This window comes from Carassius gibelio, chromosome B13, assembly GCF_023724105.1.
Source record: "Carassius gibelio isolate Cgi1373 ecotype wild population from Czech Republic chromosome B13, carGib1.2-hapl.c, whole genome shotgun sequence".
In the NCBI taxonomy this organism is placed as follows: Eukaryota; Metazoa; Chordata; class Actinopteri; order Cypriniformes; family Cyprinidae; genus Carassius; species Carassius gibelio.
The window spans coordinates 1,782,196-1,799,255 of record NC_068408.1 but is presented as its reverse complement, the minus strand read 5'-3'; the positions used below and the strand labels follow the sequence as shown (position 1 = coordinate 1,799,255).

The 17,060-nt window shown below is 37.8% G+C and overlaps 1 protein-coding gene across 1 annotated transcript in view; it reads left to right on the top strand.

Moving 5' to 3' along the window:
- The window catches only part of LOC127970444 (cilia- and flagella-associated protein 46), a 69,183-nt gene that overhangs the window by 10,137 nt on the left and 41,986 nt on the right, over window positions 1–17,060 (top strand). Inside the window, exons 6-19 of the mRNA XM_052573036.1 lie at window positions 2,980–3,103; window positions 3,658–3,746; window positions 4,472–4,768; window positions 5,394–5,493; window positions 5,584–5,679; window positions 6,737–6,927; window positions 7,318–7,537; window positions 8,153–8,258; window positions 8,809–8,929; window positions 9,925–10,040; window positions 10,571–10,677; window positions 12,435–12,547; window positions 13,601–13,813; window positions 14,597–14,834. Coding sequence (XP_052428996.1) covers window positions 2,980–3,103; window positions 3,658–3,746; window positions 4,472–4,768; window positions 5,394–5,493; window positions 5,584–5,679; window positions 6,737–6,927; window positions 7,318–7,537; window positions 8,153–8,258; window positions 8,809–8,929; window positions 9,925–10,040; window positions 10,571–10,677; window positions 12,435–12,547; window positions 13,601–13,813; window positions 14,597–14,834 — 2,131 coding nt within the window. The remainder of the gene's footprint in view (window positions 1–2,979; window positions 3,104–3,657; window positions 3,747–4,471; window positions 4,769–5,393; window positions 5,494–5,583; window positions 5,680–6,736; window positions 6,928–7,317; window positions 7,538–8,152; window positions 8,259–8,808; window positions 8,930–9,924; window positions 10,041–10,570; window positions 10,678–12,434; window positions 12,548–13,600; window positions 13,814–14,596; window positions 14,835–17,060) is intronic.

Below are 17,060 nucleotides of genomic sequence, written 5' to 3'. Positions count from 1 at the left end.
CCTCAGCCTCTGCTTCCTCCACGGAAGGCATGTCGTGGGTTTGAGGAGATCCTCGAAATATTCCTTCCACCGTCCAACGATATCCCCAGTTGAGGTAAACAGTTGCCCACCTCTACTGTAAACAGTGTTGGCAGGACACTGCTTCCCCTTTCTGAGGCGCCGTATGTTTTGCCAGAATCTCTTCGAGGCCAACCGATAGTCTTTCTCCATGGCCTCAATAAACTCCTCCCAGAACTGAGTTTTTGCCTCCACAACCACCCGAGCTGCAGCTCGCTTGGCCTGCCGGTACCCATCAGCTGCCTCAGGAGTCCTGCAAGCCAGCCAGGCCTGGTAGGACTCCTTCTTCAGCTTGACAGCATCCCTTACTTCCGGTGTCCACCACCAGGTTCGGGGATTGCCACCTCGACAGGCACCAGAGACCTTACGGCCACAGCTCCGAGTTCCTGCAATTTCTTTACCCTAGTGTCCAAGACATACTGCCGGAGGTCAGAGGAACAGCCACAAAGTCAATCATTGACCTCCTGCCTAGGGTGTCCTGGTGCAACGTGTACTGATGGACACCCTTATGCTTGAACATTGTGTTTGTTATGGACAAACTGTGACTTGCACAGAAGTCCAATAACAGAACACCACTCGGGTTCAGATCAGGGGGGCCATTCCTCCCAATCACACCCCTCCAGGTATCACTGTCGCTGCCCACGTGAGCGTTGATTTTCCCCCAGTAGAACTACGGAGTCCCTGGTTGGAGCACTTTCCAGCACCCCTCCCAGAGACCCCAGGAAGGCCGGGTACTCTACACTGCCATTTGGCCCGTAAGCACAAATGACAGTGAGAGACCTATCTCCGACCCGCAGGCGCAGGGAAGCTGTGCGTGGAGGTGAGCCCAACCTCGGTACCAAGTCGGTACCTCTCAACCTCCCGCACAAGCTCAGGTGACATTCCACGTCCCTAAGGCCAGTTTCCGTGTCCAGTGATCAGGTCGTCGGGGCCCCTGCCTTCGAACGCTGCCCGATCCACATTGCACCAGCCCCTTATGATTCCTCCCACGGGAGGTCGGCCCTACGTTGCTTTTTCGGGCTGAGCCTGGCCCATGAGGGGAGGCAATTTCAGTATTTTGTATACATTTTGGTTGTTTTAGTTTTACTTAAAAATTTTGATTTTATTCTGATTTAAGATTCAGGAGGAACAGTGTGGTTTTCGTCCCGGTCGTGGACCAGCTCTATACCCTTTCCAGGGTGCTGGAGGGTTCATGGGAGTTTGCCCAACCAGTCCACATGTGTTTTGTGGATTTGGAGAAGGCATTCGACCGTGTTCCTCGCGACATTCTGTGGAGGGTGCTCTGGGAGTATGGGGTCGGCGGCCCCCTGGTTAAGGCTGTTCGGTCCCTATACGACCGGAGCAAGAGCTTGGTTCGCATTGCCGGCAGTAAGTCAGACCTGTTCCCGGTGCATGTTGGACTCCGGCAGGGCTGCCCTTTGTCACCGGTTCTGTTCATAATTTTTATGGACAGAATTTCTAGGCGCAGCCAAGGACCAGAGAGTGTCCGTTTTGGGGACCATGCGATTTCATCGCTGCTTTTTGCAGATGATGTTGTCGTGTTGGCCTCCTCAGACCAGGACCTTCAGCGTGCACTGGGACGGTTTGCAGCCGAATGTGTAGCGGCTGGGATGAGAATCAGCACCTCCAAGTCCGAGGCCATGGTTCTCAGTCAGAAAAGGGTGGATTGCCCACTTCAGGTTGGTGGAGAGTTCCTGCCTCAAGTGGAGGAGTTCAGGTATCTTGGGGTCTTGTTCACGAGTGAGGGAAGGATGGAACGTGAGATTGACAGACGGATCGGTGCAGCTTCTGCAGTAATGCGGTCGCTGTACCGTCTGTCGTGGTGAAGAAAGAGCTGAGCTGTAAGGCAAAGCTCTCGATTTACCGGTCAACCTACCTTCCTACTCTCACCTATGGTCATGAGCTGTGGGTCATGACTGAAAGGACAAGATCCTGGATACAGGCGGCCGAAATGAGCTTTCTCCGTCGGGTGGCTGGGCGCTCCCTTAGAGATAGGGTGAGAAGCTCGGTCACTCGGGAGGAGCTCAGAGTAGAGCCGTTGCCCCTCCACATCGAGAGGAGCCAGCTGAGGTGGCTCGGGCATCCATTTCGGATGCCTCCTGGACGCCTTCCCAGGGAGGTGTTCCAGGCACGTCTCACCGGGGGAGGCCCCGGGGAAGACCATGGACACGCTGGAGGGACTATGTCTCCCGGCTGGCCTGGGAACGCCTCGGGGTCCCCCCGGAAGAGCTGGAAGAAGTGGCTAGGGAGAGGGAAGTCTGGGCTTCTCTGCTTAGACTGTTGCCCCCGTGACCCGGCCCCGGATAAGCGGAAGATAATGGATGGATGGATGGATTTAGATTTTAAAAAGAAAAAAAAATGGGTTATGTTTTTCTTGATGCATAGTTCATATGAGATTGATATATAGGTGTATTATATGATACGATAGCAAATACAATCAGTGGTACAAAGTTAAGAAACTCAATAATCAGGACAAGTACGCAGCCTTTAGATGTTTTTTTGATGCCGCTGTGACCTTTGAAGCGTTGAAATGATGTCACAGATCTCCAGTGATTCTGATCCTGCAGCTCACAGATACACTTCACCTTCAGTTCAATCAGGGTTCAGTCTGTTTTACAACACTTATACTGAGAAAATTGTTTAAAGATGGATTTCAAAGGTCATAATAAATATTTACGGTGTAATCAAACTCCTTCATGGCTGTTTTATTGTTGTAGGCATGTAATCCTGGAGCACAAAAGAAACTCATCCCTAATAAAATTTGAAAGAGGCTTGTCACTGATCTCAAATTGAATCTGGCTCTTTGCCTTGACTCTGCAGTCTGTTGTTGAAGAGGTTGCATTGGAAATTCAAATGCATGCTGTAAAACACTGGAGTGAAGGCTCATAATTCATGTTGTTTTCGTCTGGTGTTTCTATTCAGACACCTTGTTGAATGTCTTCTCGATGCTGGGAAGCAGAAGGAAGCAGCTGCTTTGGCCAAAGTCACCTCTGATTTTATACAGGCACATAAACCAGAGCTTTATCCCCGGCTTTTCTCAATACAGGTAAATCTTTCTCTTTTGTGTTGTGTTATTCTCTCATTCTCTCCCGCTCTTTTTCAACAAAATATGTTTGTTGTTGTTGTTGTTGTTGATGTTATAGTTATAGTTATGTTAACTATTGTTACTATATCCTCCTGAGACCCAGCTATGGAGTTTTTGTCTCTGTAGTGGACATTATGCTTTTTGCTGAATTTCTCTGAGACCTCACGTCCCAGTTTGAAGCCTGGATGTACTGTTCAGGGCTTTTCAGAGATACCAATTGTTTGGAAATTTCTCCATGAACACTCCCTCTACTCTGTCTTTAAATATGTGAATCCTGGTGTCCTCTACAGAGGAAATAGCATAACATATGAATAAAATACAATTTTTCAGAAATGTAATTTTTCCCTTCATTTTTTTTCTTATGCTCTAAACAATGTAATGAAATGAAAAAAAAAAAAAAACTAAATTCACAAAGCTTTTTTTCTGGTTCTCAGGAGGATATAACTATAACTATGTTAACTTTTATAGTATATTATAAAAATTATAGTTATAATATAGTTATGTTTCCCCCACAGGTTCGACACAACCTCATGGATGTCTCTGAAATGCTGAAAGATGGAAACTCTAAGTTGCTCGTGATGTACAAGATCCAGAAGCTTAAACGGTAAGGAAGATATTTCTCACATTAACAGTGGTTTTATCATTTGTGTTCAAATACAGCTGCATTTTGTCGCTGTACCTTTATTTGAGCCAATATTGTCATCACATCTTAACTTCTCCAGTGAAAACAACACATTTTGTGCAGCCTACGCTGTAAATAAACTGTAATCTCTTGTTCCATCAAGCCCTGTTTAAAGCTGCAGTGTGTTAGTAGTGAAAACCAGCTGAATAGAAAAAAATTATGATTGTTTCCAAAGATGTTTCTTTAAAAAAGACTCGCCCAGTGTTTGGTCAAACGGTTGTCCTGTTCACATGCAGATTGCTCAAACAAACAGATCAGTGATTCGAAAGTGCTTTCACACATACAGTCTTATCTAGAAAACTGCCTTTTCCTAATGTTTTATTTTATTTTGTTAACATAAAATAAAAAGTTTAAAAATATGTTACACAGAGTAAAAACTGCATTGCTGAGAGAAAGTTAAAGAGAAACTGAAATTCCGCACAAATCCAAATGTTTTTGTACTTGATGTGAATTGCATTATATGCTGTAAATTGCTTGTAATTAAAGTCAAAGCATATCCGGGTTAGAAATTGTTTTAAATTCATGTCAATTTATGCATTTCTTAGAAACTGAACCCATGAATTGTCATTTCTAGCAGCATGCTGTACTGTCTGAGCTACAGGATCTGAAATCAGCGAGACTAAGTGTGTGTGTTTGCATGTTCACAGTGCGGTTGATGTTGCTGAAGTCAAGAGAGATGATGGAGCTACACTGAAGGAGATTTTCCTGCTGCTGAAGCACTCATCAGAGCCCAAAGCGTCTGACCTCCAGGCCTCCAGTCCTCCACCAGACATCCACAGATCCAGTGCTCCACCCAACATCATCTGTGAGTCCAGCGGATCCAGTCCTCCACCCTTCACCCAGAGCTTCAGTGCTCCACCCAGCATCCTCCACTCGAGTCCATCCTCCTCCTGCAGCTCCAGTGTTTGTCTGGACCACAGCTCTCCCATCCCACTGACCGACAGGTGACGTCCAACACTGCAGCACTTCAGCACCCCAAGAACTTGTGCTTCCTTTGGTGAATCATTTCCTTTTAAAACAGGAAGATTTAAAAGACCCTTCCTGTTTTATAACAGGACTTTTATTATGTTTGGTTTATGGCTCACTTGAAAGATTGAGCATACGAGCAAAGCATGATTTCATACTAAATATTGCTTAAAATGTATTTATTTATTTTTGCAAATGAAATTGATATTTTTGGTCCTGCAAAAGAAAAAGAATGTTTTAAATGCAAAAGATTTTTAAATGTTTATGAAAGAAGTCTTTTCTGCTTATCGAGGCTGCATTAATTTGATCACACATGCAATAAAAACAGTGAAATATTATTAGATTGTAAAATATATGATGCAGCATTGCAAATTCTTAAAGTGGTTCTCTATCATGTGACAAAAAGTTTAGAAAGTTTTGCTGCATCACAATCTGACTCTTCCCACTCCATCAAACACAGAACATTATTCCTGTTCATCATCCTTTCTGTCAGAGTATGCACACACTTAAGCTCATGATAAACTTATGATCTTTTGCAGCCACAAAATCAGTAGGAAGTGCTTTAAAATATTTGTGTAATCATTATAGCCCTCATTATTTCAGGGTTGAGCTTCTGCTGGATCTGGCTTTCCTCTCTCTGCAGTTACAGCAACATCAAACCGCATCCGACTGTCTGAAGGAGCTCCGAGCCACAGATGTCACCGTGAGACTCCGTGTTTCCTCACAAAGTGCTTCTTTCCTTTCTTGTGTTGTTGTTTGTGTGACTCAGAGGTCTGGTGGTGTTTTCCTGAAGGTGGGTCAGCGTATAATGATGGAGTGTGTGCAGTGTGAGCTGGAGCTGAACAAACACAGAGAGGGAATGCAGAATTACTCCAGATCCAGTGTGGAGGTGCTGATCCTGTTATATTCATCTCTTACCTAGAACAATGTTTAGTTTCAGGCATTGGGAACGTATTGGGAAATAGTGGTTTGAACAGGAGTTTAATATTGATTCGTGAACCATATAAACAACTTGACAATAATCAAGACTTTGGCTCCTGCTCACGTTCAGTTCCTGCAATTTATATAGCATTTATTTTGCATTTCATTTATTCATTTCTGAAGCACATTTTAAACTCATGTCAGCCAATGTGCTTTATATACAGTATATTAATTATAGTAAAACATATAGTGCATACTCTAAATATAGTAAAACCATATGCATATGTAAAAACAGTAAACCGTATGTATAAATGCATGCTAAAAAGACTTAATTCAATATATATTTTATATCTTGCTTAATATCTTATGTAGTTGTGCTTCTCAATTAAATTATATGTGAAATGATATGTTTTCATTTCTCAATTGTTTATTTATTTATATTTAAAACAGGACAAAATAGGGATTTAAATTAGTTATATTAATAGAATATGCAATAATCCATAGAATTATAATATAATAAAGAAATATTTAGTTTTTTAGAAATAACATTTCTGTGTAGTTTCAATAAATTTTAATTTCACTTCTATTTCACTTTCACTTAATCATATGTTTATATATTTTTTCAGCTTTGTTCAAACAAAAAAAAAAAAACTGAAATAAAAATTAATAAAAAAAAACTATTCAGACCTAAAAAACAAAATGGTTTTAGCTCAAAAGAAAAAGGGAATATAGAAATAAAAAAATAATGCAAACTTTTACTCAAGGCTGTAATAGTATTTCAATGATACTAAGATATTACTGGCTGCTTCTCAAGTTTTCATAAAAATCAAATTAGATATTATTATAAATCAAATCCGAAGCCAAAGTGAGCTGATAATCTTAAATGATGGATAATTCAGGTATTTAAGTGACTGTTGAACAAAAGGCCAGCAGTGCTGAGAGCTCTTCCAGAAGAAGATATGCTTCACAATGTCTAAGAGAGTGTCAGAAGTGTCCGTGTTGAGTGCAGGTCTTGTTTCTCACAGCTGTGGTTGAGTGTAATCGCTCGTTTGGATGCGCTGCTGCAGACGTCTCTGAAGGAAGCAGACGCTCGGGTCACTCAAGCGGTGTGTGTGTGTCAGTGGAACACATGTCTGCCTCTTCTCCAACACAACCTCCACAAGAGAGTCCAGAAACCTCTGCTCACCCTCGCTCGAGCGCTGGAGCACACACACAGGTCTGAGACATGCTCCCTTCACTCCAGCGCGTTTAGCACACTTGATACTGATTACTCTGGGAATATATATATATATAGAATATAGTACATTATAAGGCTTTTAAATATATATATAAATTTAAAAGCCTTATAATGTACTATATTCTAGTATGAAGTGATGTGAGGAATAGACTGAACTTTAAGTCCCAAGCAACATGTTTGTGCGACATTGACACTGTTATTGAACTGAGCTGAATGAAGACTAATGTCTTCCTTAGAGCTGCTTTAGATTGGTCTCATATTTGAAGTCATTGTGTTGTTTTCCTGTTCATCACTGTGAAGCTGCTTTGAATCTGTATTAGATGTGGCTTGATTTAAAGTGGAGGTTGTTTAAACTGTGTTTGTGCACAGTTTGCTGCTGGATGTGTTGTGTCAGGTTCACACTGAGCTCGCTGTGATAGACGAGGAGGATGAGAAGCTGGAATCTGCCATGAAGCATCTTCAGAAAGCTCTTGAGCTGGATCCTCTGTCCCAGCACCTGTCCTCCTCCTTACAGCTCCTCCAGCTGCGCTCCTCTGTCCACAGCGCTCCCACACGAGCGGAGGAGCGCGCCGCTAAACTCATCCAGCAGGTGATGAGCGGCTCTCCTGCACACACAGACAGCTGACTGCTGAGGGCCCTTCACATCAGACAGACGCAGTGAGAAACTAAACATGTGTTTCTCAAACTATTTTTAAAATGCAGCATGAGATGGTTGAAAACACTGGCTGGAGCCGTCTGTCTGATGCAGGTGTACAAAGACTAAAAATAAAACTTAACAGATACGAAACAAAAGACTGTGTCCTGTATGAACGGCCCTTTCAGCAGCTCCCTGAATCAAAGCCTCAATATCTGTAGCGCTCTGCAAACATGACTTTGATGTACATTATACAAGCAACGCTGCATTAGACTTTGAACAAAATTGGAGGTGCGCAACTATTCAAAAGTATTCAAAAACTATTCAAAAGAATCAGTAAAAATATGTATTTTATTTAAATAATAAATTCTGTATTTTTTATCGAAATACATGCACGCCTGTTGAGCAGAAGAGACTTATTTTTTAACCCCAGATGTTTTTTATTTTGCTCCTGAAGTCGTCACATTGGATGTGTTAACACACTGTTGAGATGATCCCGAGTCTAGGCTCAGTATCAGAGCGCTGGTGTTCTGTGAGTACTGTACTGATCTTGTGATGTGATCTAAACAGGCTAAAGAGGCTTTGAGAAAGCGACGGCCGCTGCTGGTTAGTGCTGGAGTCGCTCTGGCACCCGATGCTTTCCAAACCGTCCTGGATGCTGACAGTGAAGTCAAAGGTTTCTGCATATTTTAATCTCACTTGTAGGACTTTATACTAAAACTGTCTTGATTACCACTACGACAGTATGACCAGTTTTCTTTCTATAGGTCATAATTGTACAGTAATTGTTAATTCCCAAAGCAGCATCAACACTGAAATGTGGAACCGATTTAATAGTGTTTGATCTGTGCAGCTCTCAAACATCATTAGAAATCATTATTAAGTTAAGTCTTTTGCAAACATTATACTTTAGATATTTGCGCTTGCATGCATCTTACATAGGATGATTTGCACAATGATTTGGTTTTCTATCTTGTATGTGTTTGCACGATGAATTATGAATGTTTGCTTCATTCTTATATATATTTGACCTTCTAAAGTCATCTTTTTCACCAATGATTATTAGTAAGAGTTTGTCAGGCAGAGCATGAACAGTTTAGTTGTTTGGTGTATTAATAGAGCAGTATCTTTCATTGACTATGACTGTATGATGGTAATATAATGTAGTTGTGGTTATGTGAAGTTAGTCATACTGTGATCAGGATTGAGCTGATTGTGTTTCTCAGATGATGGAGCTGGAGATCGTCTGGAGCTGCTCGCAGCTAAAGCCCAGCATCACAGCAGCTGTGTGCAGAAGGTCAAAGGTCATCTGGACGGACTTGACAAGAGCTCAGATGACAAAGAAAGGTGTGTGTTTTTATGCTTTATGATGCACATTTACAAGACGCGTTATTTAAAAAAAAAATTGAATAATGTTCACCAAGGCTGCATTTATTTGATTAAAAATACAGTTAAATGTTTGTGACAATATTACGACTATATCTGTTTTCTGTTTGAATATCGGTTAACATTATACAATTTATATTCTGTTTATAATTTATTGCTGTGATGTGCAGTTGAATTTTTGAAAGTACAAAAGAACAGAATTTATAAAAATAGAAACTATACATTTTGTAACAATATAAATGTCACTTTTGTTCAATTTAAGTATTAATTATTTTTTATTCTACTTAGACTTCATTACAGTTTCCACTAAACTATTGTGCAGCACAAATGTTTTCAACATTGATAATAATCAGAAATATTATCAGGATATTAGAATGATAATGAGAAAATTCAGCTTTGCATCACAGGACTAAATTACATATTAGAATATATTTACAAAGAAAACAGTTATTTTGAATTTTAACTTTTGAACTGTATTTTTATCAAATAAATGCAGTTTTGGTCAGCAGAAGAGACTTCTTTCAAAAACAGTATACCGTCTTATTAATGAGTTTATTTCACAGTGTTAACCTTATGTATGCATGATGAAATCACTCTGACAAATCAACATAGTTCTTATTTTTTTTAAACTGTGCTCATATTTACTAACTCCCAAAAGCCATGTGTACTGTGTTCATTAAAATAAAGCAGGCTCTGAGTTCCCTCCATCAGCTTCACCCTCGAGTTCATCATCAGACATCTCTCAAGGCCAGGAACATACGGCCCACCAGGACTTCATTATGATGGAAATAACTTTATTCTTTTCTATTTCCTTCCACAAAGAAGGAACATGTGAATAAACCAGTAAAGCTGAAGAAGGCATTCGTTATTTACTGTATTACTGTGTGACTGAGCCGAAGACGTTGAGGGAGCTGCGGATCGAAGTGTTCATTCTGTGATGTTTGTGTCTCTGTCAGGGTGAGATTATGGGCTTCGCTGGTCAAGACCGCCCGGAAACAGGAGGTTTTTGACGTGTGCCGGGCGGCCTGTCGCTTCTGTCTGCTGTATGATGACGGACGATGGAAAAACACCAGTAAGTGAGTCCCGTGAGAGCCAGGAATAATGCAATGATGCAGAGCTGCTGCATGAGCTGGGAAAATGAGTTTACAGCTGATGTGTGTAATATTAAAATCATTCCAGGTTCCAGTGTTCAGACGCACTGTAGGGACTGTAAGTCGTTCTTTAGGTGATTTCCCTGAAGACTGAGACGCATGTTTGAGCGTCTCGAACACACTCTGGTTTGACAAGATCATTATTTGTGCAGTTTGGTTTGGTGACATACACTGAAAAAAACACCTTGCAGAAACATGTTTCACGATGAAATTGCAAGTAAATTATAAAGAAATTAATAGCAATAGACACTTCTGACTTTTTCTCACAATTCTGAGAAAGAATAAATCACAGTTGCAGGATATAAACTCAGAACAAAGAGACACATAATCAATTCTTGGGAATTGAAGTGAAATATATAATGAAGTGAAATGTAAACTCAAAATACTGCCGTATTTCCATCGTGAAGGTTTGTGGGATGAGTTTTTCTGACTGAATCCTGTGTGATTGCAGATGAACCCAAGATCAGAGCGAGTCTAGATCAGAGGAACCAGACTGAGCTCAACACACAGAGAGATCTGCTGCGTCTGCTCGCTGAGGTCCACTTCATCAACGCTGAGGTACAAACACAGTCTTTATCATCAAACACAGAGTCAATGATGCTTGGTTTATTTCACCTAATCACCAGTGATCCCAGTGCAACAAACAGTGCTGTACTGAGGTTAAGGTTAGGCTTTGGGGTTAGTATTCATGCATGCAATCATCTCTGGTTTACACTTCAGTAGTTCAGAGGAAACATCCTGTGTCAATTATACAATCATGATGACCGCTTCAGAGGTTATAATACAGATCTCATTATCATAATGCACATTAGATGTTGTTATGTTATGTTATGTAAGAAAGTGAGTTTTTAGCTATATGCCTGTCATGGTAGAGCAACAGTTTGAAGATAATTGTCTTGTGACTATTAAAGTTAGTTAAGGCTAATTATATTGAAGAAAAAAAAAAAAATATATATATATATATATATATATATATATATATATATATATATATATATATATATATATATATATATATATATATATATATGTATATTAGTTTAGGATTTCTCAAATTCAGCATTTATGGGAATGTTTAGCAAAAGAAAAAGTTGCTAGTGAAATTCTCAAATAATTACAAAGGAAGTGCATGTAACACACTGAATTAAACTTGAAATGTTAAAGTAAAAAAAAGGTAGAAAGTATGAAATTTTTTTTCTTCTAGTCTTATATTTACCACTTTGAAGAAAAAAAATTACAGTGTATGATACAAAACTAACAGATATCATCATGCATTTCTCAGCTGATTGTTCACAGTATGTTGACAAATATTTTTAAATATGCAAATTAGACATTTCGATTAAATATGCACTAATTTGCATATATTTCCAGAAAAGCGATCTAAAAATTGTATAAAACCAGATTCCAAATTTTCGTCTGAATTTGTTGTTATATTAGAGATAACGTTTTTTCTTTTTTCAGAGGAGACAATTTTCTCCATGTTTTTAGGAATAAAATGTTAAATATAAATCAATCTGAATGATATATGAACAATGAAAACCTTCAGTATAAAGATAGATATTAAGAATAAAACAGTAGATGTGCATGTAAGTGCATGTGAAGTGGGGAAATAAAACCTCATAACCTTTAAAGATATAGACTGGAATTAAAATCTACAAATGCAATAAAATAAAAACTTAAATGTGCACATCGAATGCTTGCTTACCACTAATACGAAGGAAGACATGTCTCGGGTAAAATAGATGAAAATCTCAAAACAAGTGCATGAAAAACATGTAGTATCTCGCCTGAAACTGGCTCTACATTTTTTGTATGTAATGTCAACATTTCTGAATGTCAGCAGACTTCAGCATGTTTCTGTAACACCTGTGTCAGACCTCCAGGATCACGAGTGTGATGATGATGATGATGATGTCTTCAGAGACGCGTCTGCTTTGAGCTGTGGAGAGAGATTTGGGCACGATGCATTGAGAAGCGATGACCTTGACAAACACAGAGCAGTGTCTCTTTGATATCACAGAACATGTTTCCTCTCTTTTCGGAGGATTGATTTTTATAAAGACGTGCTTTTAATTTGATGCACGTGTCGTCGGGGGAAGACTTTCACTGTTCCTCAGCGGAGGAATGATCTTCACAAGCCTCCAGAACATCTCACATCTTCTGAGGAGCCTTGATTTCTGAACATTATTTCTTACATCTGCCTGTATGCATCTGTTGTTAAAGACTTCTAGAGACTTCTAGATGCATAGCACAACATTTCTAAAGTAAAAACAATAACAATGGCATCCCATAAAGCACAGTATCATGTCGTCTAGGTAACCATCCTTAAACTCCGCTCTGAGGGGGTGGAGCTAAACGGCTCTGCTGTAGCACCTGATGAGAAACAGACACGCCCACCTGAAGACCACGCCCACTGGACCCTGTACAGGTGAGTTTCATCACAGTTACACATATGGTTTTAGCTTTAGACTCATTTTACTCATGTGACTTGCTAATGTGAGTTGCTTCTTTGGCTCTGTATTACACACATTCATGTCCCAGATTGATAGAGTGTGTTGAATGTTGAGCGTGTAATATGAGGGTGACCTGAACAGACGAGATAATCACAGAGAGCCGCTCTATTCCACATCCCAGCATGCATCTAATTACTTTCTCATATTATAAGCCGCATGAAACAATAAGCTTAACTCTCTGTGCGTCACCAACACATGCTGCTTTAATACAGTCGGCCGTCTGAATGAATCAGATCCAGCTTTATTATGATTGTGCAGAGCATAAAGAAATATTACAGTGCAAGTGCATAAAAGTAAAGAAATGAATCTTAAAATTCATCTTAAACATCAATATATTAGTCAAAGTATATATTTAAATAGTAAAATAATGCGGAATAGTTAAATAGTAAAATCAAGTCTTTAGATTAAGGTTGAGATGATTTTTTACAAAAGTGTTGAATTATTTACTGACCTGAGCAAATATATGCCAAATTACTATGCATTTATACTATTTTTAAAACTTGATTGCAAATTCAAAAGATGTTAAATATGCAACAAATATTTGCTATAAACTGTGATTTGGTTAGTACAAATCATATGTAAATTAATATAAATTAATTGTTTTAGAGCAATATAAATGTAATGTATTGTATGCATAATAATATTTTAGGTAGTTTTTAATTGTTATTTAAATATATACTTCAAATATTTTTATTATTATTTTGTGTTATGTTTTTTATTATTTTATTTAATTGTTTTATAATTCTATAATAAACATTTTAATTTCTGTAATCGTATACATTTATTGGTGGTGTTTAAGTTGGTCCTCTCTACCACTAATAAATCAAATGCTAATAAAATAATAATTGTATTACTGTATCAACAGATTTGCTTTAAAGTTGCTGTGGATAAAAGCGTCTGCTAAATGTTTAATGTAAATGTAAAACTGCTGTTATCCATCATTGGTTGTCTGTTTTGTCTCTCCTCAGTGATTGGATCACAGGTTTATCGGCTTACGCCACTGGTGGTTTCCTGCGAGGGGCGGAGCTAGGGGCGGAGCTGCGTGAGGATTGGCTGGTGGTTAATGCAGCTGTATATCTGTGGAACTACAACAGCTGGCTGCTGTCCAGCGGAGGACATCGTCTCCTTCTGCCCACCTTCAGACGTCTGCTGGAGCTCCTCAGACAGACAGGGCATGCTGGGTAACAGATGCAGCTCGCTCACTGTAGTAGTCAGTCCTAGTGCTAATAGTGACTGCTGCTGACAGCTATGGGAAACTGTAGATGGCCACACGTCACATCCTTTAACTATTAAACAAGAGAGTGTGTGTGGTTGTGTGTATTTTATTTTATTTTATTTGTGAATTTCACAATTTTATAATATCATTATTTTATATTATTACTTTGTTATTCTATGATATATAACTATTCTATGTATTATTTAATGTTATATAATTGCTATATTATTTTTTTTATTATTTTAATAGGGGATTTAATATATTATTGAATTACTTTATTAGTTAACATTAATTTTACATTGTGCTCCAAATATGAATTATTCCTCAAATCATGTCTTTTTGAAAAGAGCTTTTTTATTTTATTTTATAGTTATATCATTATTTTGAATATTATTATAAAATTATATTATCTTTAATTATTCTATAAATATATAGCTATTATATATATTATATTATACTATATATTATATTATTATATTATAAGTGTATAATAGAGTACTTTTAAATGTGCTATTTTATTGTAGTTATATTATTTTGATTATTTTATTAATATTTAATAATTTTACATTATTTGATTAGTTTATTATTTTATTTATGTATTATTAGCAATGTTAATATGATAAATTATTCTATAATTGTTTTAAATTATTTTGGATGTTGTTTTATGTTATAATAAAAATATTTTAATATTTTATTGAATTCTTCTGTGATCACATGTGTTGTATGTATTCTGGTTATATGTGTTCAGGGAGCTGGTTCTTGTGGCGATGCTCTGTGACGCTGTGGCTCAGGGACTCATCCAGCCGTGGTGTGGAGCATCTGTTCGTGTCGATCAGGAATCACAGGATTCTGGGAAAGAAGCTGAGAAGACGCTTCCAGCCGAGAAGACAAAGAAAGTGCGAGGGAAGACTGTGGAGAAATCCGTCTCGACCCTCGGCCCTCAGCTGGACGCGGCTGCAATGCAGGACGTCAAGAAAGCTTTAGAGGTGAGCGACTGTCTCTCAGTAAACACAAACACTGCTTATCCACACACACACACACACACACCTGGGAACGACACCTGTGCAGAGCATTGTGGGAGATCTCAGACCGTAATTAGGCTGTGTGAATAAACTGATGAGGGGCTCAGGAGGTTGAATTTAAAACAAGCAAAACACTGAATATGAATTAAATTAGACTTTGTGTTAGCTTGGAGTAAATGCAATTGTGCTCTGGATTACAAATGTTTTTCCTGTCACTGTTTGTTTGCAGTTATTGCATGTTAATTAATCTTGATAAATTATACATGCAGGAGATCTAATATCACATTCAAAAGTTAAAAAACCATGCACACAATGATAAAAAAAAGGTGAAAAACTTATTTAAACCTTTTGCATATATTTGATTTTTTTTATCATATTTTTCATATTTTCACATTTAAATTTCAGTTTCTTAGAATCAGCATTAATCTGCTCATTGTGAAAGTAATTAAATCCATTAAAATTAAAATATGAGCAAGCAATAATAATAAATTAGCTGGGCTGAGTTTCCCAAAAGCTCTGTAAGCCTAAGAAGTTCGTAAAAATGATCGTACGACAGATCTTAATATTACGGTCTGTTTCCCAAAAGCATCGTAATTTAAGTAGCACTTGAAAATCATCTTAGATCTACGAGTGCTCTGGAGTAATCGTTAAACCGTAAGTTCATCATTAGAAGACAGATTTATGTGTTCACCTGCAGGACATACAGCACATTACACCTTTAACTCGATTCAAGCGAAATGTGATTGTAATGTAAGGATTTGATTGTGCTTTATTGTACACTTTATGACTTCATTTTTTTATTTTTTTATTAATTTATGATTGAAATAATTAAAAAGGCCAGAAAAAAATGTAAATACACATTTAAATTAAATGACTAAGAAAAAAAGTGAATAAAAGAAGTAATTTAGGAAATGCTTCAAAGCCGGGGGGGGGGGGGGGGGGGGGGGTGTATGTCAATGACTTGCTGAAGTGCACGAAAACCAGCTGTGTACTGGACCCAGAAATAACGTCTCTTTCTCTCTCTCTTTCTCTCTCTACTGTATATAAAGTGTATTATATTATTATGTGAAGTATAATATAATATAATATAATATTTATTATATCCTAGTTGTCTGTCTGGAACGCAGCATTAGGTTAACATCAATAAACGATTGTGAAGAGTGAAGAGTCATTCTATAAGGGGAGATTTCAGCACTTGACAAACGGACAGCGACTCCTGAGGAGCACTTAAAGCACAGCTATATATATATATATATATATTAGTGCCGGGACTTTAACGCGTTAATTGAGATTAACTAATTACACAAAAAATAACGCTTTAACTAAGATTAATTTATTACAGAAAAAAAATTTCCCACGTTTTTAATAACTTATTTTTGCACCGTGGAACGTTTCTCACTGGATGAGTTTCAGCGGACCGATTATACTGAAGCACCAACTAGCGTTCGCATATCACGCAGCACACATCGAGCCTGAAGTACCACCTCAACTCAAAACATATAGCAGCTAGCGTGGACTTTACACTTTATGTTGAACTATGTATTATTTTGTTGGTGCAACAGTTTATGTTAAACTCTTTATTGTTTTGGCCAAGGTTATTGAGAGTTGGACTTAGTATGTTATGGCCTCTGAAGCAACAGAGAGATGTTTTCTAATAGTCAGTGTTTCCAATGTTCTGAATGTAATTGACAGTATTGTGTTTTACTTAAAAAACACTTTACAGAAGGTTCCAGCACCTATAAGATTCCTGAATTTCTGAAATGTAATATTTCTAAATTGTTTCTAAATATGCATTTGCTACACTTCATGGCAAAAATTGCACTGGTCTGCTAGACTTGGTTGAACAAAAATAAACAATATTGTGTTTCTTAAGCTCATGTATTCAGTCATTATTCAATGGTATACTATAAATCCATGTGAAAAAAATTACTTCTCACTGTTCTCAGGTCAAATATTTATATGCGATTAAAATGCGATTAATTTCGATTAATTAATTACAAAGCCTCTAATTAATTAGATTATTTTTTTAAATCGAGTCCCGGCCCTAATATATATATATATATATATATATATATATATATATATATATATATATATATATATATATATATATATATATATATATATATATATATATATATATATATATATCCTATTTTTCTGAGTATAAGTCGCATCAGTCCAAAAATA